The 27,260-nt window shown below is 47.1% G+C and overlaps 5 protein-coding genes across 12 annotated transcripts; 3 read left to right on the plus strand and 2 right to left on the minus strand.

Annotated features, from left to right (window-relative positions):
- Positions 1 to 731: 731 nt before the first annotated feature.
- LOC120683583 (uncharacterized protein At2g24330-like) lies at positions 732 to 2,786 on the plus strand. The gene is made up of 2 exons (XM_039965670.1): positions 732 to 1,156; positions 2,496 to 2,786. The coding sequence occupies exons 1-2, from the start codon at positions 863 to 865 to the stop codon at positions 2,613 to 2,615; spliced, it is 414 nt and encodes a 137-aa protein (XP_039821604.1). The 5' UTR covers positions 732 to 862; the 3' UTR covers positions 2,616 to 2,786.
- A 12,523-nt stretch (positions 2,787 to 15,309) lies between these two features.
- Positions 15,310 to 19,211, plus strand: LOC120684060. Of its 5 annotated transcripts, none has more exons than XM_039966162.1 (3): positions 15,310 to 15,465; positions 18,085 to 18,381; positions 18,668 to 18,899. In XM_039966162.1, the coding sequence occupies exons 2-3, from the start codon at positions 18,130 to 18,132 to the stop codon at positions 18,728 to 18,730; spliced, it is 315 nt and encodes a 104-aa protein (XP_039822096.1). In that variant the 5' UTR covers positions 15,310 to 15,465; positions 18,085 to 18,129; the 3' UTR covers positions 18,731 to 18,899. The 5 variants fall into 5 exon arrangements, with proteins under 5 accessions (XP_039822096.1, XP_039822091.1, XP_039822095.1 ...); XM_039966157.1 differs by lacking the exon at positions 18,668 to 18,899 and adding an exon at positions 18,906 to 19,211 and having other exon boundaries at positions 15,312 to 15,465; XM_039966161.1 differs by lacking the exons at positions 15,310 to 15,465; positions 18,668 to 18,899 and adding exons at positions 17,702 to 17,982; positions 18,906 to 19,211.
- Positions 19,212 to 19,555: 344 nt separating this feature from the next.
- LOC120684059 (psbQ-like protein 3, chloroplastic) lies at positions 19,556 to 20,921 on the plus strand. The gene is made up of 2 exons (XM_039966156.1): positions 19,556 to 20,565; positions 20,662 to 20,921. Exons 1-2 carry the CDS (start codon positions 19,873 to 19,875, stop codon positions 20,758 to 20,760), a joined length of 792 nt encoding a protein of 263 aa, XP_039822090.1. The 5' UTR covers positions 19,556 to 19,872; the 3' UTR covers positions 20,761 to 20,921.
- A 315-nt stretch (positions 20,922 to 21,236) lies between these two features.
- Positions 21,237 to 26,198, minus strand: LOC120684057. 4 transcript variants are annotated; one of them, XM_039966154.1, is made up of 9 exons: positions 25,961 to 26,189; positions 24,896 to 25,387; positions 24,551 to 24,650; positions 23,605 to 23,673; positions 23,243 to 23,354; positions 22,347 to 22,435; positions 22,061 to 22,122; positions 21,835 to 21,931; positions 21,237 to 21,675 (listed from the first exon to the last, which is right to left on the minus strand). In XM_039966154.1, the coding sequence occupies exons 2-9, from the start codon at positions 25,192 to 25,194 to the stop codon at positions 21,628 to 21,630; spliced, it is 876 nt and encodes a 291-aa protein (XP_039822088.1). In that variant the 5' UTR covers positions 25,195 to 25,387; positions 25,961 to 26,189; the 3' UTR covers positions 21,237 to 21,627. The 4 variants fall into 4 exon arrangements, 2 of the variants coding, with proteins under 2 accessions (XP_039822088.1, XP_039822089.1); XR_005679055.1 differs by having other exon boundaries at positions 21,247 to 21,675; positions 22,973 to 23,354; positions 25,961 to 26,198; XR_005679054.1 differs by having other exon boundaries at positions 21,247 to 21,675; positions 22,021 to 22,122; positions 25,961 to 26,194.
- A 561-nt stretch (positions 26,199 to 26,759) lies between these two features.
- LOC120681225 (circumsporozoite protein-like) lies at positions 26,760 to 27,191 on the minus strand. Its single transcript, XM_039962742.1, has one exon. It carries the CDS (start codon positions 27,189 to 27,191, stop codon positions 26,760 to 26,762), a length of 432 nt encoding a protein of 143 aa, XP_039818676.1.
- Between the last annotated feature and the right edge of the window lie 69 nt (positions 27,192 to 27,260).

A 27,260-nucleotide genomic window follows, 5' to 3' on the forward strand; every position in this document is an offset into this window, starting at 1 on the left:
GAAGAGCTACCAATTATATTAACAAAAGAAAACAATGCCCATACTGAGTACCACAACAACCAACAACAACGCTATTACTGGCCAACACGACCGCACAACTCCTCTCAAACTCAACTCAAACACGGTTGGAACTCAACTCGACTCCATACAAAATCACCACGCTGCGAGCTCCGTCATCCTGACGATGTCCCATGCCAACTAGCCGTTGCCCTGCAGAACTGGTCGCCGCAGTCCGCTGCAAGCCAAGTAGCCATCACTACTCCTCCACCATGACTCTGCCATCTTCAGATCACGCACACACGATCACTAATCTCCTAACTCCAACCTTATGTTGGCAGAAATCACCAGAGGAGCCCACCACATGTCCACACCACACTAAAAAGAGCCACAGCCATACACGATCCCTCGCCGAAGTATCATTATCCTACCATACATACCAAACATCTGAAACACAACGCTAGATCTTGGAATTTCGAGACAACGCCTCGTCTAGGTCAGGTTAGGACATCCAGATCTTAGGACGATCTAGCAATACCAAAAAAAGAAAATTTGTACAGATAAAGGAAAATGTATCGACGGGATAAATGGTCCTGGTACTCTTTACAAAAAAAACTTTTCCATGTGCACACTGTAGGGTGAAATGGCTTCAGCCTACGAGATTCAAAACGAGATCACGACTCTCCAAGACTCTGTACACGTGTTCTGTTGTGCTGTCCTCTGCCATCGCTATTCGCTATTCGGTCGTCCGGCAAATCGGCTTCGGTTTCGAGAGCCAAACCCCTGCTCAACAGCGCGCGCCGCTGAAGCCCAATTCCTCTCCCCTCATCGGATCCGGCGACGATCGCCAGATCGAACCCGCGCAATGGCTTCTCCAGGAGAGGCAGCGGAGATAGTGGCATCCGCGGCGGCGGCGGCGGCGGCGGCGGCGGCTGCCGCGTCGGAGGCGAAGGGGAAGGAGGAGAAGGAGAGGAGGGAGGGGCCTCGGGTATTGAGGAGGATTTGGCGGGCGCTGTTCGGCGGGCGGGGCGAGGACTACGAGAAGCGACTGCAGAACCTGTCCAACGAGGAGGCCGCCGTGCTCGCCCGCATGCGCCGTCGGGCGCTCTTCTCCCGCCGTGGCGTCCGGAACCTCATCGCCCTCTCCGTCCTCGGCGAGGTCTCACGGTTTGATTCTCTTCGCGTTACTTCTGTAAAATCTGATGCGTCTGCCTGGGATACGTTATTTTGGCTTGCTTACTGGTGCCCGCGTTTGTGGCCTATGTTTCGATTTGCATGCGCCTCTTTTGCGAGTGATCAATTTTGGTTTTTCTGTAGTTACTACGAATCTAAGGATCAGACTGAGATCATGACATGAAGATTGTCTATGACCTGGTTGAATAGTAAATACCATGGTAGCATTTTGGGGATTAAATTATCAACACAAGTGCTGCTACCAGGGGAAAAGTAGCTCAGTAGCTGTTACAGATTCATTTCTAGACTGATCGAGAAGTTTGGTTGGAGCCAATACTGATGCATCTTGGTTAAATCACATTACGGCTATGATGAACTGAATATATTCATTTTGAATTTGTTTTGTCGATTACTAGTTTCTGGTTCCGTGTAAAGTAAGAACTGTAGGATTGTGACAAACAATAGCCGGATGTAATCGCATTGATGGTAGTGGTTGACAAACAATAGAGTCCTGAACTCAATAATCGGTGCCAGTTTGTGCATCAAATAGTAGTTTATGTTCAAAATACGGTGGCCAGTAGCTCTTGAACGTTTTTCCATGCTTACAATCAGTTTTAAGTTAGGATCAGCAGCTTGGGGTATTATGTTCTCCTCTTTTGGGTGAGTGTATTTATTCCCGTTGTGGATTTTTTTGTATTGCAGAATATTGTATCCTGAGTCTTTTAAATTGTAATGTTTTGGAATCTCAATACCAATGAAATGGAGGAACATCTTTTTCTCTGTTCTTTAATTTTCAACTTATAAGGAAGTTTGACTGAGAATAAGGTCATGGTGTTCTTCCTTTGTATTTTATATGATGTTCATGACTTGCTACTAAATATTTTTTTTGAAGTTAAACTTGCTACTAATTATGGAGAACAGAAAGCATCTCAATGGATTATTTATTGCATCAGAACTCAGAAGCATGAGCATCTATAAACATAGTTTCAGCTAAATCTGTCATTGCCTGTGATCACATTTGCATTTGATGGATTACTTAGTTTAAGTATGGAGCATTTGGCCATTGTCACGAGACAGGCTACCCAATTTACTGTCCTGTTGATGGTTTTAGCTATCTCTTACTGGCTGCTCAAGCCTATCAAGTATGTGTCCAGTCTTGATAGACTAACTACTCATGTCTTTTTATGGGTTTGTCTCTGTCTCGGTTCATTCCTTTGTAATAGACTGATTCTGTTGTGATATTTTCTTAACAGGGACAGTTTCTTTGTTTGTTTTAAGCATCGCAGCAACATGTTCTGATTGTTCTGTAATTAATGGTTTCTCAGGTTGGAGCTGTAGTTTACGCAATTATCATGACGAAATCAGAGGATCTAGATTGGCAGATGAGGGCTATTAGAGTGCTGCCTGCCTGCCTATGTTTCTTTTGCCAGCTTTATCCTCAATGATGTACTCAATACTCGTAAGCTTCACAAGGATGTGTAAATATCTCAGAACTCTTGTCAGAACTTTTCATATTTATCAAGTACTCGCAATTTTTTATTACCAGTCGATTTTTTTTTTCAGATTTGCTATCCTCAGTCTTTGAGCTTTAATACATTGATGACTTTCATTTATAATTTTATATAAAGATATTAGGAACACCAAGGCCTTTTCAGTTACTGTCTTCGATAATTAGTCCTACTGTTTGTTTTTTAAATATTTTGTGGCATTTGATATCCTTGTATTAGCTGCAGCCGAAACTCATGAACTGTTCTGAATGTTGGTCTCTGCCACCAAAAGGACCTTTAGATATGCTCCATTTATAATCTTATTATATGTCTGGATAATCCAATTTCCTAATGATTGCTTAATGTGAACATGTATTCTTTTCTGGAGCATGGACTATGAGTTTGTGAACAAAAGCCTTTTCCTGCCAGTAGCAGTTGTGTTTTATTGTTATAGGATGAAAGAAAGAAAAAAAATCTATTTGAAATGATGCCAGACTAGTGCCCTGAAACACCACCACATAGATTTTAGATTCATAGTTAAAATTATAACTAAAACTTAGTTTTGATCTTATCAAATAATAAATTATAATGATACCCTTTATATTTCCTGATGCACAGTGGAGCGGAAGGATAAGGATACACTTGAAAGATTGAGAGCTGAGAGGAAAGCAAAGATTGATGAGCTAAAGGATAGAACAAACTATTACCTGACCCAGGAGCTTATTCAGGTAAGCAGCGGTCAATACCTATTTACACGAACTCTGATGTGCATGTACGTGACATTTCATTTTCGTTGTGTTCCCACAAACTCTAATGTGGATGTACACCCTCTGTCTCGATTTAATTGTCGCCCAGGAACAGTGATTCTCCTCACAGGCAACGCTTTTCTAGCGACCGTTAAAGCGGGACGGAGGGAGTACTTGACATTTCATTTTTGTTTTGTTCCTTGTCGATTGTCACAACTGAAAACAAATTTACAGTGTTGAAGTATCTACTAACTTGAACATTTGCAGAAATATGACCTTGATCCTGCAGCAAAGGCAGCTGCAGCTTCAGTTCTGGCCTCCAAAATGGGTGCAGAAACTGTAGGAGGGAATAGAGATGCGTAATTGATGGATTGTATTAGCGTGGGCCTTGTGACTGAATATATAGGGGTACATGACTTGGAGGGCAAGAAGCCTCTCCTACAGATATGGTAGGATACGGATACGATCCTAATCTACCTAATATAGAGATATCCCTAATATACTCTAACATCCCCCGCAGTCACAGCGGGAGCGTCGCAGACGGTGAGACTGGAGAGAAGTCGGTAAACTGACATTCCCTCCCCCCCCCCCGCCGCAGTCACAACGGTCAGTGCACCGCAGATGCTGTGGCTGGAGTGGAAACCCACAAGGTTGCTCAAGCAGATGATAGCCCTTTGTGCCGATGTCGAGGTAGCCGAGCTGAGGACGAGTAGCCATGGTCGATGATGTCGTGCGTAGGGTAGCCATGGTCGACGTAGCTATGTCGAGGTTGCCGAAGACAAGGTAGCCGCACATGAAGCTGCGGGCGCACGAGGAGGCACCATGGTGGTGGCGTAATGGAGAAGACGCCGGAGACGAAGATGGCGACGCGTCGAGGCAGTCGTAGAGCGAGCGATGCCGAAGTCGATGCAGTCAGGCCATCGGGCGACACATGCCCGAGTTTGCCAGGCTCGGGAATGCATCGGGGACGATGGGCACGCACCGGTGTTGCCAATACCGAACATGCAAGGGAGGATGCACAACCAGACACCGTCGCCGAGGGGGACCAGCAGAGAAGGCCTCCATGGCGGTCGCAGGTGCAGAAGAAGGCGAGGTAGAAGGTGTCAACGCCTGCTGTTGCTGGAGTAGACGAAGTAGTCGGGGATGAGATGGCAACGCTAGCGATGTGGTTGTGCTAGACGAAGTGAGGAGGGGAACTCAGATTTTTCAGCACAAGGCCAAATGATCTAGATGACGCGGCGGCAGTGCTCAAAAGAGACGGCGAAGAACTCGTACAGCTTGACGAAGACCATGCGCGGGGCGCGCAGCGACGAGTCGACGATGAGGTCGGGGACGTGGTCGACGGCGGTGAGGAAACAACGGAGGAGAAGACCACAGGGTGACGCCACTGCTGCCCGAAGAGGCGATGCAGCGACAGCCCTCCGTGCTCGGTGAAGGGCGCGCTCGACGAGGACGGACGTCACGGGAGCCGGGTGGATCACGCACATCGGCTGATCAGACCGAGTAGCGTGAGGCGAGACGATGGTGGGCGAAGTCGGTGAAGGCGTCCCGATCGGTGAAGGCGACGACGAGTTGGCGAAGGTCGACGTGCGGACGAGGTGGCAATGTAGGCGGCGGCGCAATCGAGCGCCCCCTAGGGTGCCCGCCATCTCGCTATGCCGCAGAGTCGAAGAGGAAGAGGAGGCCGGTGAAGTCGATGCCGACGTCGAAGTAGAGGCGTGAGGTCGACGGGCGGTGGGCGACGCAATCTCGATCAGTGATCAAGCAAAAAGAAAATACACATAGTAGCAGGTCGTGTAGTAACCCTGGGTGCGCGTATTACAAAACCCCCTCCCTTATCCTCTTCCCTATCTGCCCACCACTGTGAAAGACACCACAGTGCGAGAAGGGGGAAAAGAAGAGAACAGAGGAGCGGGGTGGTCCGGTGGACGGTGGAGAGCTCTGGAGAGTGGGCGGCGCAAGTCCCGGCTGGCGTCGCCAGGGGATCCGCTGGAGCAGCTCCCAGCCCCGCATCGGCGGAGTCGCACTAGGCGACGTGAGTCCCTGCGGTGGTGGCGCGGGTCCAGGCGAAAGCGGCGGCAGGGGAATCTGTTGGAGCAGGTCCCAGCCCCGTACCGGCGGAGCCGCACCGGGCGGCGCGAGTCATTGCGCCGGCGGCAGAGGTGTCCGCTGAGTCGGGCAGTGCAGGTCTCGGCCGTCGGCGGCGTGGGTCCAGGCGGCGGCAGGGGAGGGGACGGGGTGGAGCGAAGGCGCCGCGCGAAATCCACCGGCGATGAGTGGATGCGCCACGCAGAGGCCCATGCTGCCACCACGGCAGCACAAGGGAGAGCGCGGGCATCATGGGAGACCACGGCTACCACCACGGTAGCGCTGGACGGGGTCGTCGATGATGGCTTCCATGGAATATGGAGAGATATGCCACGATCTGTTGCTGCTTGACACTCTAAGGCGGTGGACTAACAAGATCTGTCACGGGAATCGAAGAGGGCGCTGCCCCCGGTGGAGATCGACATGGGTGATCTCCCCGGGGGCGCGCTAGGAGGCCGTCGAGGGGATGCCCTGGATAGGCACTTCGGGTTGCTCTGATATGTGCATCTGTGGAGGTGCCTTGGTATGTGCATCCTTCGAGGTGCCTTGCATCCTTCGAGGTGCCTTGTTGTGTGCATCCTTCGGGTTGCTCGGTTTTGTGCATCCTTTGAGGTGCCTTGTAGTGGGATGTGCGAGGGGTCCTAAGAAAAGCGTCTCCCCCCCTTTCTGGTATATTCCTCCCGGAGGCTTGTTAGGTAATGTAGGACTGGGCGACACGCGGGGATTTTGTTTTTGGAGAAAAACGTCTCCCCCCTTGCCAGCGTGTTGTCCCAGGGGATCTTTTCGAATGTTGCTTTTTGCAGGGGCAAGTTTTTGGTCGGCTTTTGTTGAATGCCGGAAGTGTCCTTCGAGAAGTAAGTTGTTGTCGTCCGAGGTGATGCTCGTTAGGGTTGTTTTTCTTGGAAAAACGTCTCCCCCCTTCCTAACGAGTCGTCGCCCGGAGGCAGTTTATGAAAAAAGGGGGTTTCTTTCTTTGTGGAACCTCGATAGATAATTTGTTTACTGACGAGGCAACGCGCGGAAATTTTGTATTTTGGGGGAAAATGTCTCCCCCCTTTCTTGCGTGCTGTTGTCTTCGAGGGGTTTTGTTCTTTTTGTTTCGAGTAGATCGAATGATGGGTGCCGAGGGTTCAGATGGAAAAACGTCTCCCCCCTTTCTGGCATCCATCTTTCGATTCTTCCGAGGTTATTTTTGGTTCGGACCTTTTGAAAGGTCGAGGCACTTTGGCGTTCGTTTTGTACTTGTGCCTTTTGTGCCGAAGGTTTTTTGGTTGGGACCTTTTGAAAGGTCTAAGCCCCTTGGCGTTCGTTTTGCACTTATTGTGCCTTTTGTGCCGAAGGTTTTTGGTTCGGACCTTTTGAAAGGTTGAAGCCCCTTGGCGTTCGTTTTGCACTTATTGTGCCTTTTGTGCCGAAGGTTTTTGGTTCGGACCTTTTGAAAGGTTGAAGCCCCTTGGCGTTCGTTTTGCACTTATTGTGCCTTTTGTGCCGAAGGTTTTTTGGTTCGGATCTTTTGAAAGGTCGAAGCGCCTTGGCGTTCGTTTTGCACTTATTGTGCCTTCTGTGCCGAAGGTTTTTTGGTTCGGACCTTTTGAAAGGTCGAAGCGCCTTGGCGTTCGTTTTGCACTTATTGTGCCGAAGGTTTTTGGTTCGGACCTTTTGAAAGGTCGAAGCCCCTTGGCGTTCGTTTGATAAGTATGCAAAGTTTGCGGATTCTGCATACTTTGCTAACTTACTGTTTTATGCAGCATGTACATGCTGGCCGAAGCTTGATATTTGGGCTGCTTAGGCGAAGGTGACACTTTGTTTGGGGGAAATTCATTGCATTGAGAGAGTTTACAATGGGTCCGCCTCATCAAAAACATCACCTCCGGTGTAGAGTTTCCCCCTGTGAGGAAAAGAGTATGGCCCTTTTACAATGTAAAAAGAACTGAAAATATCTACGAAGGTCCGCAGTCGCTTATAGTTTCACGATGCGGCCTTTTTACATGCTTATATGTAGTATTTTTTAAGGCTGTCCGCATTCCAAGGATGCTGTAGCTCATTGCCTTCGGCGTCGGACATGTGATATGACCCTTGCCTGTTGCTCTTGAATACTAGGAATGGCCCTTCCCATTTTGAGTGGAGCTTGCCGGAGGTTTCGGCGTTTGGCTTTCTTTTTAGGACCCAGTCCCCGACTGATGGACTTGGGCTCCTCCATGTTCCAGAGAGCTTTTATTTTGTCAGGATTTGCTTCGATGCCTTTGTTGGACACGAGACATCCTAGCACCTTTCCTTTGTGAACTCCAAAGATACACTTGTTGGGGTTCAAGGACAACCCTGCTTTTCTTAGGCTTGCGAAGGTTTCAGACAGGTCTGCCACATGGTTACCTCTTATTGAACTGGTTACTATAATATCATCAACGTAAGCCAGGACATTTTTTCTGAGTTGGTGCTCCAGGACCATCGAAGACATTCTTGAAAAAGAATGTCCTGCATTTTTCAATCCTTCGGGCATCCTCACGAAGCAGTAGGTGCCGAAGGGGGTTATGAAGCTTGTTTTTTCTTCGTCTTCTTTCCTCATCCAATTCTGATGGTATCTGGAGAAACAGTCCAGCAGAGACATCAGTTGACTGTTTGCCGCATCATTGATGACTCTGTCGATTCTTGGTAGTGGGAAGTCATCCTTCGGGCAGGCTTTATTCAGGTCAGTGAAATCGATGCACATGCGCCACTTGCCATTCTTCTTTTTGACCGGCACGGTGTTTGCCAGCCATGTTGGGTATTTGACTTCTCGAATAACATTTGCATCTAGCAGTCTCTGGACTTCAACCTTGACTGCTGCGACTTTTTCATCTGCTATTTTGTGAAGCTTCTACTTTTTTGGCTTGATGTTTGGGATGATATCCAAACGATGGTCAATGATATCTCTGCTGACGACCCGTAGGTCACTGGCGGACCATGCAAAAACATCTTGATTCTTGCGGAGGAACTCAAGAAGCTCTTTTTCTTCCTCAGGCTCGATGGTTGCACTGATGGTTACCATTTTGTCGGGTAGATGTATGTCAAAGGGGGACCTTCTTGACTTCACAGTCTTCCTCGAAGGTTGCTTTCTCGTTATCTCTCTGCTGCTCTTTGAAGGTAACAGACTTGGATTCAGTCCAAAGATTGTGGACATTTTTCTGGCCTGGGGTGTATCCCCGCTCTATGTCCCGTGCAAGCTGCTGGTCCCCGCGGACGGTGATGACCCCAGCGGGAGCTGGAATCTTCATGCCCAAGTACAGTTGATGAACGATAGCTTCGAACTTGTTGATTGTCCCCCTTCCTAGGATTGCACGGTATGGGTAGGGCATCTCTACCACATCGAAGGTGATGTGCTCTGTTCTTGTGTTGGCCGTGTCTCCGAAGGACACAGGGAGTGACAGTTTGCCGATTGCGTTCACTCTCTTTCCTCCGAATCCCATTAAAGGGATATCCGAAGGCTGAAGCAGGCTTCAATCGATACCCATCTTGTCGAAGGTGTCGGAAAAGATGATGTCTGCAGAGCTGCCGGTGTCAACTAGTATCTTGCCAATCCTCCAGCCCTGAATGTTTGCCTCGATGACAAGAGCGTCTGTGTGTGGGTAGCTGATGAGGTTGACATCTTCTTCGGAGAAGGTGATCGGAGAGTGTGACCACTGAGTTCTCTTGGTTGGACCTTCGGAGATGATGCAATGTACTTACCTGAAGTAGTCTCTGCGCTGTCTCTCGTTTTCGAAGTCCAAGGTGGAACCTCCGGAGATGGGCATGATCATCCCGAAGGTTGGTAGTGCCGCGGGTTGGCTATTTGTGGTTTGATTTTCTTGTTTTGGTGGGTGGACTGGGGGTGGTGGTAGCTGCTCTTTGTGTTGGTTGAGCTTGGGTGGTGGGTTGACTGGGTTGTGTTTGAGGGTTAGGCTGCGGCTGCCAGTTGTTATTGTAGTTGAATATGGGTGGGCGGTATGCTTGGGTAAATGGGGGGGGGGACGAACGAAGGTTGTGTGTACTGTATTTGTTGAGGAATTTGTGGAGTCTGAGGTAATGTAGTATGCCCAACTAGCTTGGCTTTTTTCTCGGACTCCATTCTCTCAAGGGTCTTTTCTTCTCCGGGCACTGGTTTGTTCTATGGTCGGAGTCAGATCCGTGGAAGTGACAGAAGAATTTTTTGGGCTCACGCGAAGGTCCACGACCTCGGCCCCTTCCTCTGCCGCAACCTCTGCTCCGTGCTCCGGACGAAGGTTGCTTGTCATTTGAGTGTTGAGGTTCCGTATCTGGTGGTATCATGAAGGGATCAAAGGTTAACTGTTCATCATCATCTTGTGAGGGTTCCATAGGTAAAATGAGTTGCTGAGTTGGCTATTTCTCTTGCTGCCATGTTTGCTGATTGTATTTTTCTGCCTGACGCATTATTCTTCTTTGCTCTACCCTTCTGTGGTGGTCGGCGTCTGATTTCGCGTACTTCTCTGCTTCTGTGTAGAGCTCCTCCAGGGTCCTCGGGGGCTCTCTTGTGAGATGAGAAGCAAGCTGGCCAGGCAGGAGACATTCGATGCATTTCTCGATCGCATCTTTCTCTTGGAAGTTTGGGATTTGAGTCTTCTTCTGAACGAACCTCCGGAAATAGTCATAGAGAGGCTCATGGTCGTGCTGTGGTCACTTGAAATCTTTCACAGTGTTGGTATTTAGCCTTCTGAATCCCTGGAAGTCCTGGAGAAGCCTTTCTTTCAGCGGGTACTAGTTATTGATTGATTGTTGGGGAAGGTATGAGTACCAGTTGGCCACAGAATCTTCGCAGGCCATGACGAAGGACTTGGCCATGGTTGAGTCGTCACCTCCGGCCGAAGCGATAGTTGCTTCGTAGGCCATGAGGAACTGGGTTGGATCAGTTGTTGCATTGTACTTGGGGAGCTGTGTGGGCTTGTAGCCGAGAGGCCATGAAGTTCGTTGTAGAGCGACTGAGAGTGGCGAGGTCGGGTCAAATGGGAGGTTGACCGGTGGTGGCCTTCGGTCTTCATTGTGAGCGAAGGTTGTCTGGTGGATGACGCGATTTTCTTGTTGGACAGAACCTTCGGGCATTTCTTGGTATGCCCTCTGCAAATTCTCAACTTCCGCCTCTATTTCTGCTAGTTTGCGCCTGGCCTCGGCTAGCTTGTTTGTCAGTGCTCTCTTTTTGGTGGCGAGCTGAGCTTCGATGTTCATTTTCTTCATTTCAAGGGCCTTGAGCTTGAGTGCTGCTTCTGTGAGCTCCGCGGATTGGGTTTGATGAGCTTCGGTGTTTTCGGTGTCATCAACCGGATCTCCATGAAGAACAGCTTCGTTGGTTATGTCTTCAATTCGTGGGTTGGCTTCGTGTTGTGGTGTAGAGCCGTCGAGGACATGGCCAGACTCAGTGGTGTTGCTTGTGGTGCCGGTGGAGGCTTTCTTCTTCGCTGGGGCCATCGAAGTTTGTTTTTCGAGCTGGAATGGTGGGCGCCGCTGTTGGGATCTTAGCTTCTTAGATGACCAAACAAGGAGCATGAACAGTATAAAAATGGCAATGAAAGTAGGCACTTAATTCTCCAGTAATAACCAAAAAATTTAACCCTTTACACTATGGAGAGAGGGGCTATTTATACCCCTAGCAATCGGCCAAGTTTTCCTAAATTGCCCCCTTCCAACTCATTTACAGCTCACTTACAGCCGGTTTCGGGATAAAATTACAAGATGAGAAGGTCGTACAGAACGGTATGGCGGCCATCTGAACCGTTGATGGCACTGCGCAGGTATTTGGTGCAGCATTCTGCATGGTACTCTGCATTGTAGAGACCTCGCCTGTTCTTTTTTTCGCTTGAACGGCTTGCGCTCGGCGGCTGGAGAGTGGAGACCATGGCCATCGCAGCAATGAATATTCACTCTAATGTATTTTTTTTATACATTAGAAGTAGCACCAGCTACCAGTAAATTAGCAGTATTTTTCTTCCATAACAAATCAGTACTAGCCACAGCCAAACAAATAAAATGAATTGTTATTATTCAGTGCGAACAGTCAGCTTGGGTTGGGTTGTTTCCTCCAACTCCAGGTGCATCAGGTAGATGATGTACTTGGTTGGTGCGTCGCCTAATTACTAGGTAGATGCGCGTCGATCGTCAGGTCGTCCACCATCATTGACTTGCCAGTCAAGAAGGCCAGAAGGGAACATGCTAACCCCTTTTTAGATGTCTTCAAAATTTCAAACTTTACAAGATTTCCCATCACATCAAATTTTTGAACGTATACATGAAGTATTAAATGTAGCTAAATAAAATAATTAATTACACAATTTATCTATAATTTACGAGATGAATTTTTTATTCTAGTTAACCCATGGCGAGCCAATAATTATCAAATACAAACGAAAATGCTACAATATTTTACGGTCAAAACTTTATGCATCTAAACAACAGAGCTAAATTGCCGATCGACGGTGTGCTAGGTGGCTGACAGCGAATATTTACCCAAAACTTCGCTCCTGTGGCAGCAGCAGATGCAGCCTGACGGAGAGGCCGAGTTTGCTGTGTCCATGCCGGCATGCCCCAGGAAGATCGTTTTCTCTTTTTTTTTTTAAAGAAAATGCCCCAGGAAGATCGTCTGGCTTTCTAGCTTATCCAAAGAGACAGGTCGGCGTCGACGTCATCTTCGGTGCAGCCAATACATCCGGGCGTCCTGGCCATGTGAACTAGTGGTTGTCAGCAGTATATCCGGGGGATTCTATTTATCGCTTTATGCGATGTGAACCGATTGTATCGCAGAAAGAAATGGACGCCGCGCGCTAGGCTGGCAGGCACGTGCGCGGGCGGGGCGTACGCGCCGCCCGACGGCCCAGTGAAAGAAAGCGAAGCTTGGGCTGAAACGTTTTTTTTTTCGCTGCTAAATTTAGTCTCTTCATCTGACTAAATTTTTTTTGGTGAACATTTCGGATTGTTCCGTAGAAAATGTTCCATTGAAACATTTGAAATTGTTTGTGAACACTGAAAATGTTCAATTGCAACATTTAAAAAATTTTGTGAACACTCAGAAAGTTTCGGAATTTCAATTGGAACTTTTTGAAATGTTATTGAACATTGAAAAAGTTTCCGAACATATTTGTAAAATATTTCAAATCAAAAACTTTTGAAAATGTTCCTGAACAAGTTTGAGAACTTTTGAAAATGTCCATGACCAATTGTTCGGGAACGTTTCAGAATGTTCCTGTGGAACTTTTAAAAATGTTCCTGAACATTCAAAAAGGTTCCGAGAACGAGCTTGCAAAACATTTCAAATTGTTAAGTGAAATTTGTATGAACATTTTCAAATGTTCCATTGGAAATTTGAACTTTTTAAAAAAATTCATGACTAGATTTGTTGGTGAACATTTCAGATTGTTCGTTAGAACATTTAAATTGTTTGTGAACACTCAGAAATGTTTCCGGAACTTGAACACTGAGAAAGTTCCTGAACATATTTAAAATGTTCCATTGAAAATGTTCTGAAACATTTAAATGTTCCTCAATAATTTGTTGGATCAAACATTTTGGAACATTCCATGGGAACTTTTTAAAAAAATTTATGAACATTTTCAAATGTTCAATTGGAACATTTAAAATTGTTTGTGAACACACAGAAAGTTCCGGAATTTCGGTTGGAACTTTTTGAAATGTTCTTGAACATTGAAAAAGTTCTCGAACATGTTCCCGAACAAGTTTGAGAACTATTGAAATTATTCATGACCAATTGTCCCGGAATGTTTTGGAATGTTCCTGTGGAACTTTTAAAAATGTTCCTGAATATTCAAAAAGGTTCCGGAACGAGCTTGCTAAACATTTCAAATTATTAAGTGAAATTTGTTTGAGATGCAACCTTAATGTTCTGCATAAAAAATATATGAACATTTTCAAATGTTCCATTGAAAATTTGAATTTTTTAAAATTATTCATGACTAGATTTGTTGGTCAACTTTTTCAAAGTTTCAAGTAATGTTCTGAGGGTAGAAACATTTCTAAAAGCTCCAAAATTAGACAAATGGTATGTTACAAAAATTTCATGAGCAATGCTTGTTCCATCGAAAGATTCCATGAAACAAGTTACAAAAATTCTTGAATCAAACCTTTCAAAAAAAAACAAGTTGAAGAAGTGAAAAATGGTATGTTAGGGTAGTTGGTAAAAAAAAATATAGTGATAATGGATCTGTGGAAACACCAATGATGCACACTCATAAGTTTTTCACAGTTCATTTACTTACCAGACTACAGTTTTCAGGATGCACACCAATGATTTTCAGAAAATCAGTCTTATATTTTTTTGGATCCAATGAATTCTCCAGTAGGATAGACTGTAAAATAAAAGGAACAGAGGGATGGAAGAGAAAGGAGGCGGCGGAGAAAAAAAGGAACCAGGGGAAGGAAGAAAGGCGACAGGGGCAGTTTTAATATGGGCCAAGATCAATTGGGCTGAAAACAAAAGCGGGTGACGGGCACGCTACTGTGCGTTTCTGTGATATGACGACCAGAAATCGCGCGTACGATAAATAGAAAAAGCGGTATATCCGGAGCCAGCAACCCAGCGCTATCTACAGTTGTAGATGTGTCTGCCACCTCGTTTCTGAACAGCAAAATCAGGAAAGAGAGGGGGGGGGGGGGTGGAGCGAACCAAAATGTGCTTGGTAGATAGGTATGTTTGGCAGAATTTTGTACTAACTTTTGTGAGTGTTATGTGTTTGTGGTTCAATCATGTACGACGATACCCAAGAGTGCACTTTCTACCCTTCCACTTCCTCGTAAGATTACCTTTTCTTTTTTCTTTTGAGAGAAAAGTATATTTTGCCTCTTTGAACTTGTCGCCGAGTTAGAATAACCTCCTCTGAACTCAAAAAATACACAACTACACCTTCTAATTTTAACAAATTAGATAAATTACCCCTCGAATAATTGAATGTGGTTTATGAAGTGTTTTTTTTTTGCTGATGTGGCATACATGACCTTCCCTCTCTCTTATATGTGGTCTCCACCTATCATCACCAACCTGAATACCTATTATCTTCTCTCTTCCTCTCCCTCCTCCATAGCCGTTTCATCAGCGTTTTTGAGTTCAAGGGATTATCCAGATTCGGTAACGAGTTCAGACGGATAAAACAGACTTTTATCTTTTTTTTTGAAGAAGGTTGAGACGTTAGCAACAACTAGCAAGGATTTGTTGGATAAGAGCATGGCTAATAGTAGCGCTCGCGGCTCGCTGGAAGGAACACAATGATGGTGACGAGGCCCACTGCCTCAACCAATGGAAGCGAATGTAGAGCCTCTCAGCTGGCTTGAGCATGCGCATGATCAAACACCCGTCTTATTCTTTTTTTTTTATCCACGTAGACTCTCTGCCACCCATAATACTTACTCTAACAATGATGGTCGAGCATGGAGGCGACATCTCCTCCCAACAAAATGTCATTATTGCATGGTGTTCACGGTTTTACACCGGCGGCAGGAATCGCCGAATGAATGCGTGAACAAACAAATCATCCGAGAGGGAAGAAGAAACTGCCATGCCCACTCCGCCACGCATGTTTCCTAGTTCCATCCGACGTGGCGCGATCACGCGCCGCCTTTATTAATACGCGGATCGAGTCCAGTTAAACAGGGAGTCAAGTAGTCAACCAAGCCCGTTAAAACCAAACCAGCGGCTCGGAGACATCCTCGCCCGCGACGCCTCCTACCCCGACACCCGCATCGCCGGTGAGGGGGCCCACCTGCAGCGGCACACGCACGATCAGCGCCGGGCGGCGGGCGCGGTGATCTACCGATCCGTCCTCCCGTCTATATAACCACGGCAGACCCCCTCTCTCTGTTCTGTTCCGCGAATCGTATCCTCTCTCTTTCTCTGTTCCGTAGAGTAGAGCGAGTGAAAAAAAAGGAATCCGCCTCCCCTCTTTTTTTACGGGCGCTGCTGTCACGCACCACGGCGCAGGAGGCGAAGTGGTGGCGACTGGCGAGAGGTACGGACACCAGCCCTGCTCTGTTCCTCCCTCCCTAGGTTTACTTCTCTTTTGTCCTCCGCGGTTTACTACTGGAGTAGCTTATTACTACGAGTGGTAGCTTTGCTTCGGTTTGGATCTTTGGGTAATAAACTGCGGCCGCAATCGCGACTGCAGCCGGGCTGGGAGATCGTTAGGGTAGCCGCCGAGAAGCGTGGGCCGGAACAGAACGAGGCACTACTGTTTCTTTCCTCGGGTTCGTAAACTAGGGAGCTGCTTCGGATGCATCGATCGGGTTTTCAGCTTCGAATAAAAAAAAGATTTTTTTCCCTTTCTTGTGGGGGCTTGCGGCCTGGAGTGTCTCGTCGTCTCTGGGAAGAAGAAGAACAAGAGTGGGGTTAGTTCATCTCATCGCTGTCGTCGGCGGAATTCCCTTCCCCTCCGTTTGTTCTGGGGAAGGGGGGAGACAAGAGGGAGCATCGGATTTGAGTCGAGGCGGAGCTAGCTGGGACTGTAATGCAGGGCGGAATCTGAGATTGCTCTGTTTTCTTGCCCCCAACCCCATTTTGTATCTCTTCCTGATTCTTGATTTGGGGCCGGTGGTTCGGATCGCATGCCTTTGGTGTTGATCGACGTTACATCATCGAAAATGTTGCTCGCCCTCATTTCTCTCCAGTTTGGCTCGCAAAATCTTGCTCCGATTGTTTGATTCCGTGGAAAGCACAATGCGCTGCTCTGCTGCTGCATCTTCCTCTGTTCTTTTCTGTCCTGATGAAAAAACCCCATCGCTGAAAAAGCCGTGTCTTTTTGTTCTGAGACCCGAATTGTTCTGGATTGAAATGTTCTTCACGACGAAGAAAGGAGGGCCCCAGATGGGTTCCTTTTTTTTTAACGAACAGGTTCTTTTTTCTAGACTAGAAATAAATATCACGGGCGGATCTTATACGGTTATACATGCTCTTAAATTCTTCCTCGGATCAGCGGGTTTCTTTTTGTCTCTGCAAGTTGATGGGGGGGAAACACCTGTGACCTGTCCTCCCCTTCCACCTGTCGCCGGTTTCTCTTGTTCCGTTCCTAGCCCAAACGCCCTCAGTCCATAATGCCATTACTTTTCTGAACATGAATACTTATCTTCCTGTAGAGTCAGTGAGGAACTAGTTCATGCGTCCATTCAGTGATCTTAGTTCTTTACACAACAGCCCCACAAAGCCTCTTCTCTTTCGGATTAGAGATTCGACGGCGAAATCTTTGTAGGTGTGATGTGTAAGGCCATGTGTGTAGGCAAAGGTAAAGATTAAAGAAAGAGTAGAAGACCACATTTGGGATTGGGCCCTCAGCCTCCTCTTGTTTAGTCCTTGTTTCCGAAAGCTGTTGCAATCAACTGCTATCCTTGTCTGTCCCCATCCCCCCCCCCCCCCCCCTACTATTCTCCAAACTGGAACAGCGACCCAGGAAAATGGAATTAAAATGGAAAGTAGGCCCTACATCTCAGCTGCTCAATGAACATGCATGTCTTAGAATTTTCTTGAAAGGCACGAGGAAGTGGATAGGAGAGCAAAACAACCTTGAGTTGATCATCGATGATGTGAGCCAATTTTGAGGTCAAAGTAGAGCATACATTTTTCTTTTGAGAAATCAGATAGAGGCAGACATCACGAGGGTTTTGTTTAGCATGATTTCGTGGGCTTTGAGAAATCAAATCCCGGTTTTGAACTGAGGAAACTGAAAGCTTGGACATGGCACCTTGTAGGAATAGCGACAGAGATAGCCTATCCAGAATGTCCTGGATATCCTAGTGCCAAAGCCTGTCTCATGTGCATCGTATGTTTCCTTTGCACAGCTGCGTATGAGCTATGTTAGGCCGTTTAGATAATTTCTTGTAGACGTTTCATATTTGGAGCTTGTTAGAACCATTTCGAGGGATGGGGTTTTAGTTTATTTCAGAAGCCTATACATAGCATGGCGATTAGGTGGGTTTATCTCATGCTAATTTTAAACTTTAGACCTCTAAAACTAAGTCAAATCTAAAGTAGAGAATTCTGTTTTTAAGTGACATGGAACAAGTACTGCATTTCGTTTATTTAGGAAAGCAAGTCTAAGAAGCATAGTTATTTACTTATTTTCATATTTGAAATTGTCCATAGCTAAAGCTTGTGAGAATAAAAAGCTGTCTGTATACAATGAACTGGTTTGGATATTGATAAATTCGTATGTATTGTTTATGGGGTTGTGAGATAATCCCTCCACTCCTGAGATTGTGACCTCTGAATTCTTATGGCTGCAAGTTTATAGTCTAGGACCACCTCAAAAAATTGTCCTCTGGGCAGTTTGCCAGTTTCTTTCTTTTTTCTTCCTTGTGTTTTTGAAAGAGCAGTTTCTTATGGTTTAATCCATCTATTTCTTTCTTGATCTCCAAGCCCAAACGTGTCCCCCTTTTTCATTTTTCTGTGTTCCAAGAGCGTCATGGCTGACCAATCGTTGCCTTCTCACTGACCGCTTTGCCCCTTGATACGTGGCTCCTTTTTCCTCATGCACTTGGTGATATCTGTTGCTTCCAAACATGGTCCAAGCATCGGGTTTTGTTTCTTTCACTCTGCTTCTTCCGCTGTGCCCTCATCCTATAATTACGTGTGGTGACAGGTCTCGGTCTTCCTCATAGACAGAGTGTCAGAATAAGATACTGCCATGGATCATGAGATGGAGCTGAAGGGGTGTTTCCGCCGGATCAAGAACTGCGCGATCGAACTCTTCTCGACAATGGAGGAGGACCTGGAGATGGACGATGAGGAGTCGTGGGACCTTGTTGGGAGGGACATCCGGCTGAAGGCCACCTTCCTGTACATCGACCTCAGCCGCGTGATCGCCTGCTGCGAGGGCGAAGAGCACAAGAAGGCGCTCACCGTCCTCACCAACCGGTTCTTCTACTCCATGGATGAGGTGAGGATCCTTCTCCATCTCCCCCCTTTTCGCATCAAGCATGTCTTGGTCCATTACAAATTCATACTACTGGCTTGCAAGTGTAGTGCAATTTGGTACTTGAGTTCATGGGTGCCTTGATTTCTTGAATTTCAAATGTCATGATACTGCAACTACTAAGTTTTTGCAGAGGTTATCCGGACGGTTATTTTAACACCTTTGCCCCCCTTAAACAAGTTGTCAGGGTCTTTCCCTTTTCCTTTCCATTTCCTTTTGTTCCGGCTGAAGTTATATTGGTGCTGACTAGGACTTGGCCAGTAGAATTCCAGCGCATCAGGTCCTCTTTTGGAATGCAGCTACTCCATGCTAAGTTAGCTTTCGGTCAGTCAACCTTATCAAATCGGTGCCTGGCGCTCTTTGTACATGTACAATAAGCTCTGTGTCAGCTACGGCCTACGGAGTACTTGGTTTGTCGATACTGTTCGATATACTTACTATGTATGATCAAATCTGATTAACGAGGTGCCCTTTGCGCGAAATGGCAGCTGGGCGACGCGGTGGAGAGCCGGAGCCTCCCCCTGACGCAGGTGCGCTACAGCGACACGGCCGGCGCGCTCCGCGAGGTGGTCGCCGTCCTCGCCCCGTCCCTGCACCTTGGCCCCTGCGACCCGGAGGAATAGAAAAGAAAGCACCAGGTGGCAGGTGCTGGATCACTGGACCCGTGGATCTGATAGGATAGCTTGGCATCTCTAGCGGAACGAAAGAGAGAGAATATGGGACCGAGCCAGCCAGGAGGATGGAGGATCACCTGTACATATTTATCGTTGAATTGGGGGCTGTTAGCGTGTTTCTTTCGCCTCCGGTTTCGCTTGCCGCTGATGCTCTCTGAACTCTGATCCTGTCTTGCCCGAGCTCTCCAAGGCAGGCTCTGGTGCAGATCATCAGAAGGCGGATCTTGGATCCAGTAGTTCGGCGGCGTTTCTCTGTCGGAGCGCCACATGCCCACAAGGATTTGACAGGGCTTAACGAGGCCATGCCGCCCTTTCGGCACCCATCGCCAGCTCTGGTTTTCCTTTCAAGTGGTTGTTCGTAGGCCAAGGCTTGGCTTGGCTTTGCTTTGCCGAACCGGGTCCGGGAGCTATCACTTTCAGCGATCGGCATCAGGCGCGTCGTCGTCGTCCAGCTCTCGCAGGCGAAGTGAGCCGTCCCGTCACCGGACGCGTAGCAGGCGGTGTAGGGGAGAGGAACCGGTGCCGTGATCAGAGTTGAGAGCAGCAGCCTCCTGATCCGGGGTGCACAGTGCTCTCGTGCTGCGTGCAAGTCACGAAACCCTCTAGCGACGACGACGTCGCCATTCGGTCTGGTGCTGCTACAGTGTCATGTGCGTGTCAGCGTGTGCACCTGTTCCGACTTCCGACTGGATCACACGTCCACCGTCCAGGCGTCCACCCCACGCCGAAAGCGAACCGAGCGATTTCAAAAATAAAAAGGAAAGCGAACCGAGCTGCATCGATGGGCCGCCAAAAAGCGCGGGCCGAGGCCTGGGTGGATTTCAGGTGCAGCCGGCCCAGTAACTCCGTTCCGGGCCGTGACAACGCGTTCCAATTGGAACTTCACCATGTCGACCATTCATTCGTTCCATTCCATTTGCCTTGCCTACCGCGTTATCCGAAATACCTGACGGAGCACACCGCCACACGTCACCCTGTCGAGAACCCGAAGCAGAGCTACGCCGCACCAATGGCAGCGCGCCTCGCCGTCCAGGCGCCGTCCGCGAGCCTGCCACGGGCCGGGAACACGCCCCCTGGCCCCAAGCCGCCGCCGCCGAGCAACAGCGTGCAGCGGCCCCAGAAGCAGAAGCCGGCCGCCACCAGCCGGAGGCTAGCGACGGCGGCGCTCCTGGCGTCCCGGCTGCTGGCGCCCGCGGCGGGCAGCGCCGCCGCGGCCGGCGCGTTCGACCTGCGCATCACGCTGCCGGAGCAGTCCAGCGAGGAGGCCGAGGCTGTGGTGCGGACCCACGCGCGGAACCTCCTGCGGGTGAAGCGGCTCGCCGACGCCGGGGCGTGGCGGGAGCTGCAGGCGGCGCTGCGCGCCAGCGCGTCCAACCTCAAGCAGGACCTGTACGCCATCATCCAGGCGAGGCCCGCGGGGCAGCGCCCCGACCTCCGCAGGCTCTACTCCGACCTCTTCAACAGCGTCACCAGCGTGAGTGCTCACCTCGCCACCAAGATTTTGAGGTGGCCGTGGCAAAGCGCCATGATTTGATTGCTCATCCAGTTCGGACGTTGCTGTTGCGTGCAGATGGACTACGCGGCCAGAGACAAGGACGAGGTCCAGGTGCAGGAATACTACAGCAAAATGGCCTCTGCCCTCGAGGAAATTTTCGCCAAGATCATGTAGTTGCTCATACGTTTATCTAGGTTAGATGGAGAATGGAGTTTTTTCCCCCTTATAAAACAAGAAGAAGAAAACTAGGAAGTTGGAATCACATTCACATGCAAGGAGCAATAAATGGCGACAGGCAAAAAGGCTTTCATTCTTGCAACGTAGCTAGTTTTTTTAAGGAACTATGTGCTACTAGGCCCGTGTTTAGTTCCATAATTCAAAATTCCAATTTTTTTTCGGCACCTGCATGGAGACTTAAATCTAGACGAAATAAAAAACGCATTGCGACTGCTGTCTGTAAATGGCGAGACGAATCTAATGAACCTAATTAGGCCGTAAGCAGACGCTAAACTGCTACAGTAATGCTACAGTAAACAACCTCTAATGACAGATTAATTAGGCTCATTAGATTCGTCTCGCGATTTACAGACGAGTTCTGTAAACCCTTTTGTGATTAGTCTATATTTAGTACTTCAAATGTAGAAAGATGTCTTTTCAAAATTCTTGTGAACTTCCTTTGCTACATCTATTTACTCTAGCATCATAAGGAGGAACACAAAAGAATCATAGTTATTTACAGGTGCAGCAAGGACAGAAAAACTGCAGGTCCTGAAACCATCGCTGTTCAGCCACCAATGTTCAAGGCATGTTGCAGGGCCGTCTCCCGTCTGGAGGCAGGGCAGCACAATGGTTTCAGTCACCTCTCCTTTTGCTTTCAGAATTTATTAGAGAAAGCAGGGTCCTCTGGGCCTGGGTGAATGGTGACCCTATCGATCGCCACTTAGTAGTGAGCATAAAAGAAGTAGTAGTTCTCCATACGTTCCATGGATCTACGGATAAAAGTCTGAAAGTCTGCTTAAACTGAAACCTGTTGGCAGTGGCCTACCATCCTCTTGGCTCCTTCAAATGGCTGCTTCCAAGAATTTGATCCTAAGAAGAAACCATAAATTGGCTGTCAAGAACCACACAAGCATATTTTGATGTTCAGGAAACTTAATGAAAGAACCTGACATACAACAAGCTAAAACAGTGTCTTCTGAATGGTTTCTGGTATAGTGTCAATTGGCGAAAGGCGCTTCAAATTCTTACCATTGAAATGCCAGGAAGCACGAAGCTAGCGAGACCTTCATTCACTGAGACGCGTAGCGGAGGCATCTTGGTACTCATTCCAGGCAGTTGAGTCGTGCTGTTTATATAAAAAGCATCATTAGCAGCAGGAGACGTGGCTGTATCCACAAAAGCAAAACTTTTCAAGCATAACTCTAATCTTCTTACACGTGAACTGCAAAGGCATTTGAGACAAGACAATGCTTACATATGTAGAATATCATTAATGTTCTTTCGTGCCTGACGGAAGAGATCAATGTTGTTCTGAGCCTGCAAGGGAGAATAAAGATAACTACAAAATAATGCTAGGGACATATTATGGAGAAAAAGGTAACGCTTCAGATGCAGTCTAACTAAAATTGTGGGGATTATGCTATACTAAAAAAATTAAGCTTTTCTAATCAGGCATGCATTTCTTCCGAATATAGAAGAATATAAATGATGAATAAACGAACTGTAAACAGAGTAAAGTAGCAAAGGAGTGCTATACAAACCTGAAATGTCAGAATATTTGTTTCTATTTGATTAAGAAGCTGATTATTTTCCTCCAGTAGATGCTGTATTGGACGGTCTATCTCAGAGGCTACATGATGGAAAATCATGGTCATATTATATTACAGAAACATTGGCTAAATCTTGCCGAAATTTAGGACATGAATATGCTATAGTGCACTACTGAAATCTACGAGGATCTCAAGTGCAATTTATTTGACAAAACTCTGCAGGTCAAAAAATTCATTAATTTAACTTAAAAGAATCAATTGCTTTATATAGTTAACCATGGACGAAATGGTAGGCTATTTGTTGGAATGTAGTTTCAAGTGAATCCTGGGAAGTCTACTGAACATTTTGGCAGGACCTATATATACAGTTATCTTTGCAGTTTAATAGAAATTAGTTTCTAAGTCTTTGGTTTTGTTTCCCGGGAAATACTAGAAAATACTACAAGGCAGTGTAATCCCAAATTTGCTCTAACAAGTTCCACATTACCCAAAGCTACTCCCATGCATGTTCTTGAATAATAAACATACAAAGTGTCTAACTTCCTTTTTCTCCCTTTCTGTTACTTGACACAAGAAACTGTGACAAATATATACGGCAATATGCATCCAAGACTTACAGTTAAAAATATATGCATTCAACAATATATTAAATATCAAGCTCCAATGGAGTTCCTACCTGCGATAAACTTAGCAATGGAGTCAATAATAAGTCAAATAGTTCAGTCACTCAAGTATTTAGGAGCAGTATTTACCCTCTGAAAGTGAAAATTTTTAATGCCAGAGTATAATATTGATAATGGCACGTGACAGTTAAAAGCAGATAACAAGAAACAGAGTACATAAATGGAAGCAATCAATTAGACCTGATACACAAGTGACCTACCAACCTCCAGATATAAATAGATTGTTTTGAACATTAGGTGGCACAAATGAATTGGTTCTCATGCCAGTTTGAAGAGGATGATTTGCTCCCCACAGTGCAGTCTCTACAAATTTATCCTGAGAAACAACCATAATTGGCACCAGTCAAAAATATACGAACATAAGTGGCATATGAATAGAGTGATAAATAACTGAAATGGTATATATTGACATTTGCTATACTTTTCATCCCCTTCAAAATTGGTTTTTGAAAAGCACCCTAGCTTTTCAAAGTGAATCATTGTATGTTTTTTGTCTAATCATTGGCAGGAAATAAAAGGAGCACAATAATGAACAAAGTCCATCAAACATAAAAGGGTATTAATACCTTTCTTTCTTTTATATTTCTGCCAGTATGGTGTTCTTGGGGCTTCCTTCGTCTTGTATTTACTTTCTTCTACAAGATTTACAAATTATTGGTATTACTGATATTAAATAAAATGACCAAAATAGCTAAGTCAGATATAAAGTGCACATTTAAGAAAATACATATTGGTGCATAAATGCATCTATCTTTGTTATTTACATACCTATGTTTCTGATGAAACTTCAAAAAATATAAACATCTTCTACTTCTTGAAAAATATACATCGAAAGAACGAGTTATCCTACCTTAGTTTTGAGATCTGATTAGTACAATATCCATTATCAATCAAAAGGAATATGTAAGTAGGGGTCTTGTAGGATAGAGGTATCGCAACTAACACACTTATGGAACCAAAAAGGTAGAATACTGCCAACTAAGACATGCATGCTTTGTCATCTGTCTCTTGATAGACCTTTTTTTTCTTAAAAAAAATCAACATCAATAGAATAATAGACTAAAAATACTGATTGCCAATTCATGTCTCACTAGTCTTTCAAAAAAAAAAACTCATGTCTCACTATGATCATGGTCCAAAATGCACAAATTCTATTGTTTATATAGATTGAGAATAAGTTTGTCTATCATTCATAGTAGACACACATGGTAATTGGAATTCTATTTAGATCAATCTTCAGATGTAGTCTAAGTTTTGGCATGGTAAGTCAAAAAACAAATCAAGGAAGGAAGGAACCACGTATGCTTATACCCACGGAAATGATTATTATTAATGAACATTTTGCACAGGTTGCATATATTCAGTGTTCATGCAAAGCAGCTGCCTGCTGGCCCGGGCATTACATACCTTAGCAGATAACATCCTTATAATCAGAAAGGAAAAAAAATTACTTTTTTGGTATAAGCAATAACATTGTACAAACATCTGTAGAGATCACAGCAAGCTGCTTACCCCTACCCACTGGCACCTCATGGCGACGTCTCTTACTGTCTTGTTCGGTAATGATGCTGCTATCTTTATATACTTCATGATGCCTTGTTCATGAACATATCTTATAGTTTTTCATGATTGTACACCAAAGAAAACAAAGGGAAACGCGTTAGCAATGAATCAAAGGTTCCAAACTACAATGAGTGACAGAAAATTCTGTGGCATCGTTGTTCTTCGCATAATCAGAATTATCATTGGACACAGGATTAAGACAAAATTCAACAAATCAACAACAGAGGCCACACGTTCCGAAAGGAACAGAATTTTAAAACAGTAGGTATGAATATGATAGTTGAGAAAGCTTACTTCTCCAGGCCATCTCTCAGAATTTGAAGCTCAAGATGTGTCCAATCTGCAGCCAGCGGCCCTCCGTATTTGAGGTTCTGCCCTGGATCAGCTGGCATATTAGATGAACCAGTGGAAACAACCACTGATGGTGTGGTGCTCAACATCCCCACACTGGCATCCATCCCAGTGGAACAACCCAGGTACGCTGGCATGCCTCCAGACCCGCTAGTGGTTGCACTTGTCTGAAATGAAACTACATGCTGGTTGCAGAGTGACTGGGAAAACGCCCCAAAATTCATATTAGGATCGTCTGCCATTTGCAGGCACAGCAGATTTTCCAGAACAGCTTCAGAAATTTCCAGCCAAGAAGGAAGCTCCAAACAACTTAAGAAATGCCAGTATCAGGCGAGGAGGTCCGTTCACCTAGCTACAGGATTTCAAAAACTAGCTACAGGTTCCACTGCATTTTCGCACAACCTGGACGAGTTTGCTGCCTAGTGCTCCAAGAACCTGCAGATGATATTAAATATGTTGAAAGAAAGTTAGCCTTCGAAACAAATTGATTGGACTTCAAAGTTCTGTCAATTCTGTGACGAACGGAATTTCCATAAACGCACGAGGAACACAACACTAGAGAACACTACATGATCAAATCGGTATGCAAAATCCGGCATAACTGATTAATCTGCATGCAAAATCCTCGAAACAACAAAGGTAAACCCATCGAAAAAACTGATAAAAAGGTAAATTGTGGACAGGGACCTGGCCAACCTATCCCTGCAGTTCGTAAGTACTAGAAAATGACCTAGAAAATCCAAATCTAGAAGCGATAATGATTAGTTGTACATAAAAGTCGGACCCCTCCCCTCCAATCAACCGCGGCCGTACGGTAGCCATGCAAAACCCTGTCAAGGAACTGAATTTTCACGCTGGGAGTTCATGCCAAACCCAAGACTTTTAACCGCGCAGAGTACCAATCCAAGAAAAACACTTTGAAAGGGACAGCAGCCGGCCCCGATCCTACGGGAACCAGATCAAACAAGAAGCACAGGCGAAACAAGAATCCTGCTCAGCAAAACTTACCCGGCCCGAATCCGATCTACTTTCTGCTCTGGCGCGGCAGCAGGCAGAGGGACACAAGCCAAGCCCCCAGCCGGTTCGATCCTCGCCTGCCTCCTCCCCCGGGCGTGCGTTGGATCGTGTGGTGCGGCGGTGTGCTTGGTGGCGATGGTGGTGGTGGTGATGGTGGTGGAGTGCAGTTTGCTTCTTTAAATGGTGCCACCCAGCTTTGCGCGCTCCAATGGGAGGGCCGGAGAGAGGCCAGCCGAAAAAGCGGCGGCCCCGCCGCAGCAGTGAGCCGTATATGCGAATTTTTTATTTTAATCCTTTTTAATCTAATATTTTATAAATAACTCATGCTGATCTAAATTTTCAAAAACTAGCCCTTTTGTTCGCGCCAAGCTCCGTGGCGCGACTACCTAAAGAGTCGCGCCAAACGAGCCCTTTTGGTCGCGGTAAGCTCTGTGGCGCGACTCCCTGAAGAGTCGCGCCACATGCTTTGGCACGACCAAGCTGCCACGCTGGAACGCCCGCGGCCAAGCAGCGGCCAGGCAGCTGACGTGGCAAGGCTGAGTCACGCCACATGCGTTGGCGCGACTCAGCGGCCAGGCAGCTGACGTGGCAAGACTGAGTCACGCCACATGCGTTGGCGCGACTGAGTCGTGCCATGCGCCGTGGCGTGACTCAGCCCATTACTAGGCGGCCCAGCAAGTAACCCTAGACCACCTTTCTCTTTCTTCCTTCTCTTTCATCCTCTTCCACGCAGCGGCCGCCGCCATTTTTTTTGCATCACGGAGCGGAGAGACCCCGTGCCAAGGCAGCACTACCCGCGCGGCGCCTGGTGGAACCACCACCCGCGCCTCCACTGGGCCGCCGCCATCCGGTCTTCGGTCGGTCGGTCGCCGCGGAGCGAGGAAGGAAGGGCGCGGCGCGGGCCACCGGTCCCGCCGCCTGCGGAGTCCGCGGAGGGCGCCGGTCCCTGGCCCGCCGGCGGCCCGGCCTTGCCTCCCGCGGAGGCCGCCGGTCCCTGGCCTGCCGCGAGCGGGGGCCCCGCCTTGCCTCCCGCGGAGGCCGGCCTTGTCCGCCGCGGAGGCCGCCGGTCCCTGGCGCCGCTGCGAGCGGCGTCCCGGCCTTGCCCCCAGCGGCGGCCACCGGTCCTTGTCCCGCCGCCATCCGCCCCTCCCTCACCATCCGCCCCTCCCCCACCAGCGCCTGACCTCCTCCCTGACCCCCTCCTTTCAGTGAGCAGGTACATTTCTTCCTTTCCTCCTCTGATTTTTCGATTGAGGTATTCATGAAGAAATTTAGAAATCAATATTCGTAC

This window comes from Panicum virgatum, chromosome 7N (genome assembly GCF_016808335.1).
Source record: "Panicum virgatum strain AP13 chromosome 7N, P.virgatum_v5, whole genome shotgun sequence".
In the NCBI taxonomy this organism is placed as follows: Eukaryota; Viridiplantae; Streptophyta; class Magnoliopsida; order Poales; family Poaceae; genus Panicum; species Panicum virgatum.

What these genes read in the sequence shown, in the direction of transcription:
- LOC120684057 (XM_039966154.1), bottom strand. Translation starts at nt 25,194, where the DNA reads ATGGCAGACGATCCTAATATGAATTTTGGGGCGTTTTCCCAGTCACTC. An exon ending in CAATCTATTTATATCTGGAG is followed by an intron (nt 22,436 to 23,242) that starts GTTGGTAGGTCA and finishes TCCATCATGTAG; the next exon opens with CCTCTGAGATAGACCGTCCA. An exon ending in TGCTTCCTGGCATTTCAATG is followed by an intron (nt 21,676 to 21,834) that starts GTAAGAATTTGA and finishes GTTTCTTCTTAG; the next exon opens with GATCAAATTCTTGGAAGCAG.
- LOC120681225 (XM_039962742.1), bottom strand. Translation starts at nt 27,191, where the DNA reads ATGTACCTGCTCACTGAAAGGAGGGGGTCAGGGAGGAGGTCAGGCGCT.
- LOC120684059 (XM_039966156.1), top strand. Translation starts at nt 19,873, where the DNA reads ATGGGCCGCCAAAAAGCGCGGGCCGAGGCCTGGGTGGATTTCAGGTGC. An exon ending in TCTTCAACAGCGTCACCAGC is followed by an intron (nt 20,566 to 20,661) that starts GTGAGTGCTCAC and finishes TGTTGCGTGCAG; the next exon opens with ATGGACTACGCGGCCAGAGA.
- LOC120683583 (XM_039965670.1), top strand. Translation starts at nt 863, where the DNA reads ATGGCTTCTCCAGGAGAGGCAGCGGAGATAGTGGCATCCGCGGCGGCG. An exon ending in CCCTCTCCGTCCTCGGCGAG is followed by an intron (nt 1,157 to 2,495) that starts GTCTCACGGTTT and finishes ATGGTTTCTCAG; the next exon opens with GTTGGAGCTGTAGTTTACGC.
- LOC120684060 (XM_039966157.1), top strand. Translation starts at nt 18,130, where the DNA reads ATGGATCATGAGATGGAGCTGAAGGGGTGTTTCCGCCGGATCAAGAAC. An exon ending in TCTTCTACTCCATGGATGAG is followed by an intron (nt 18,382 to 18,905) that starts GTGAGGATCCTT and finishes GCGAAATGGCAG; the next exon opens with CTGGGCGACGCGGTGGAGAG.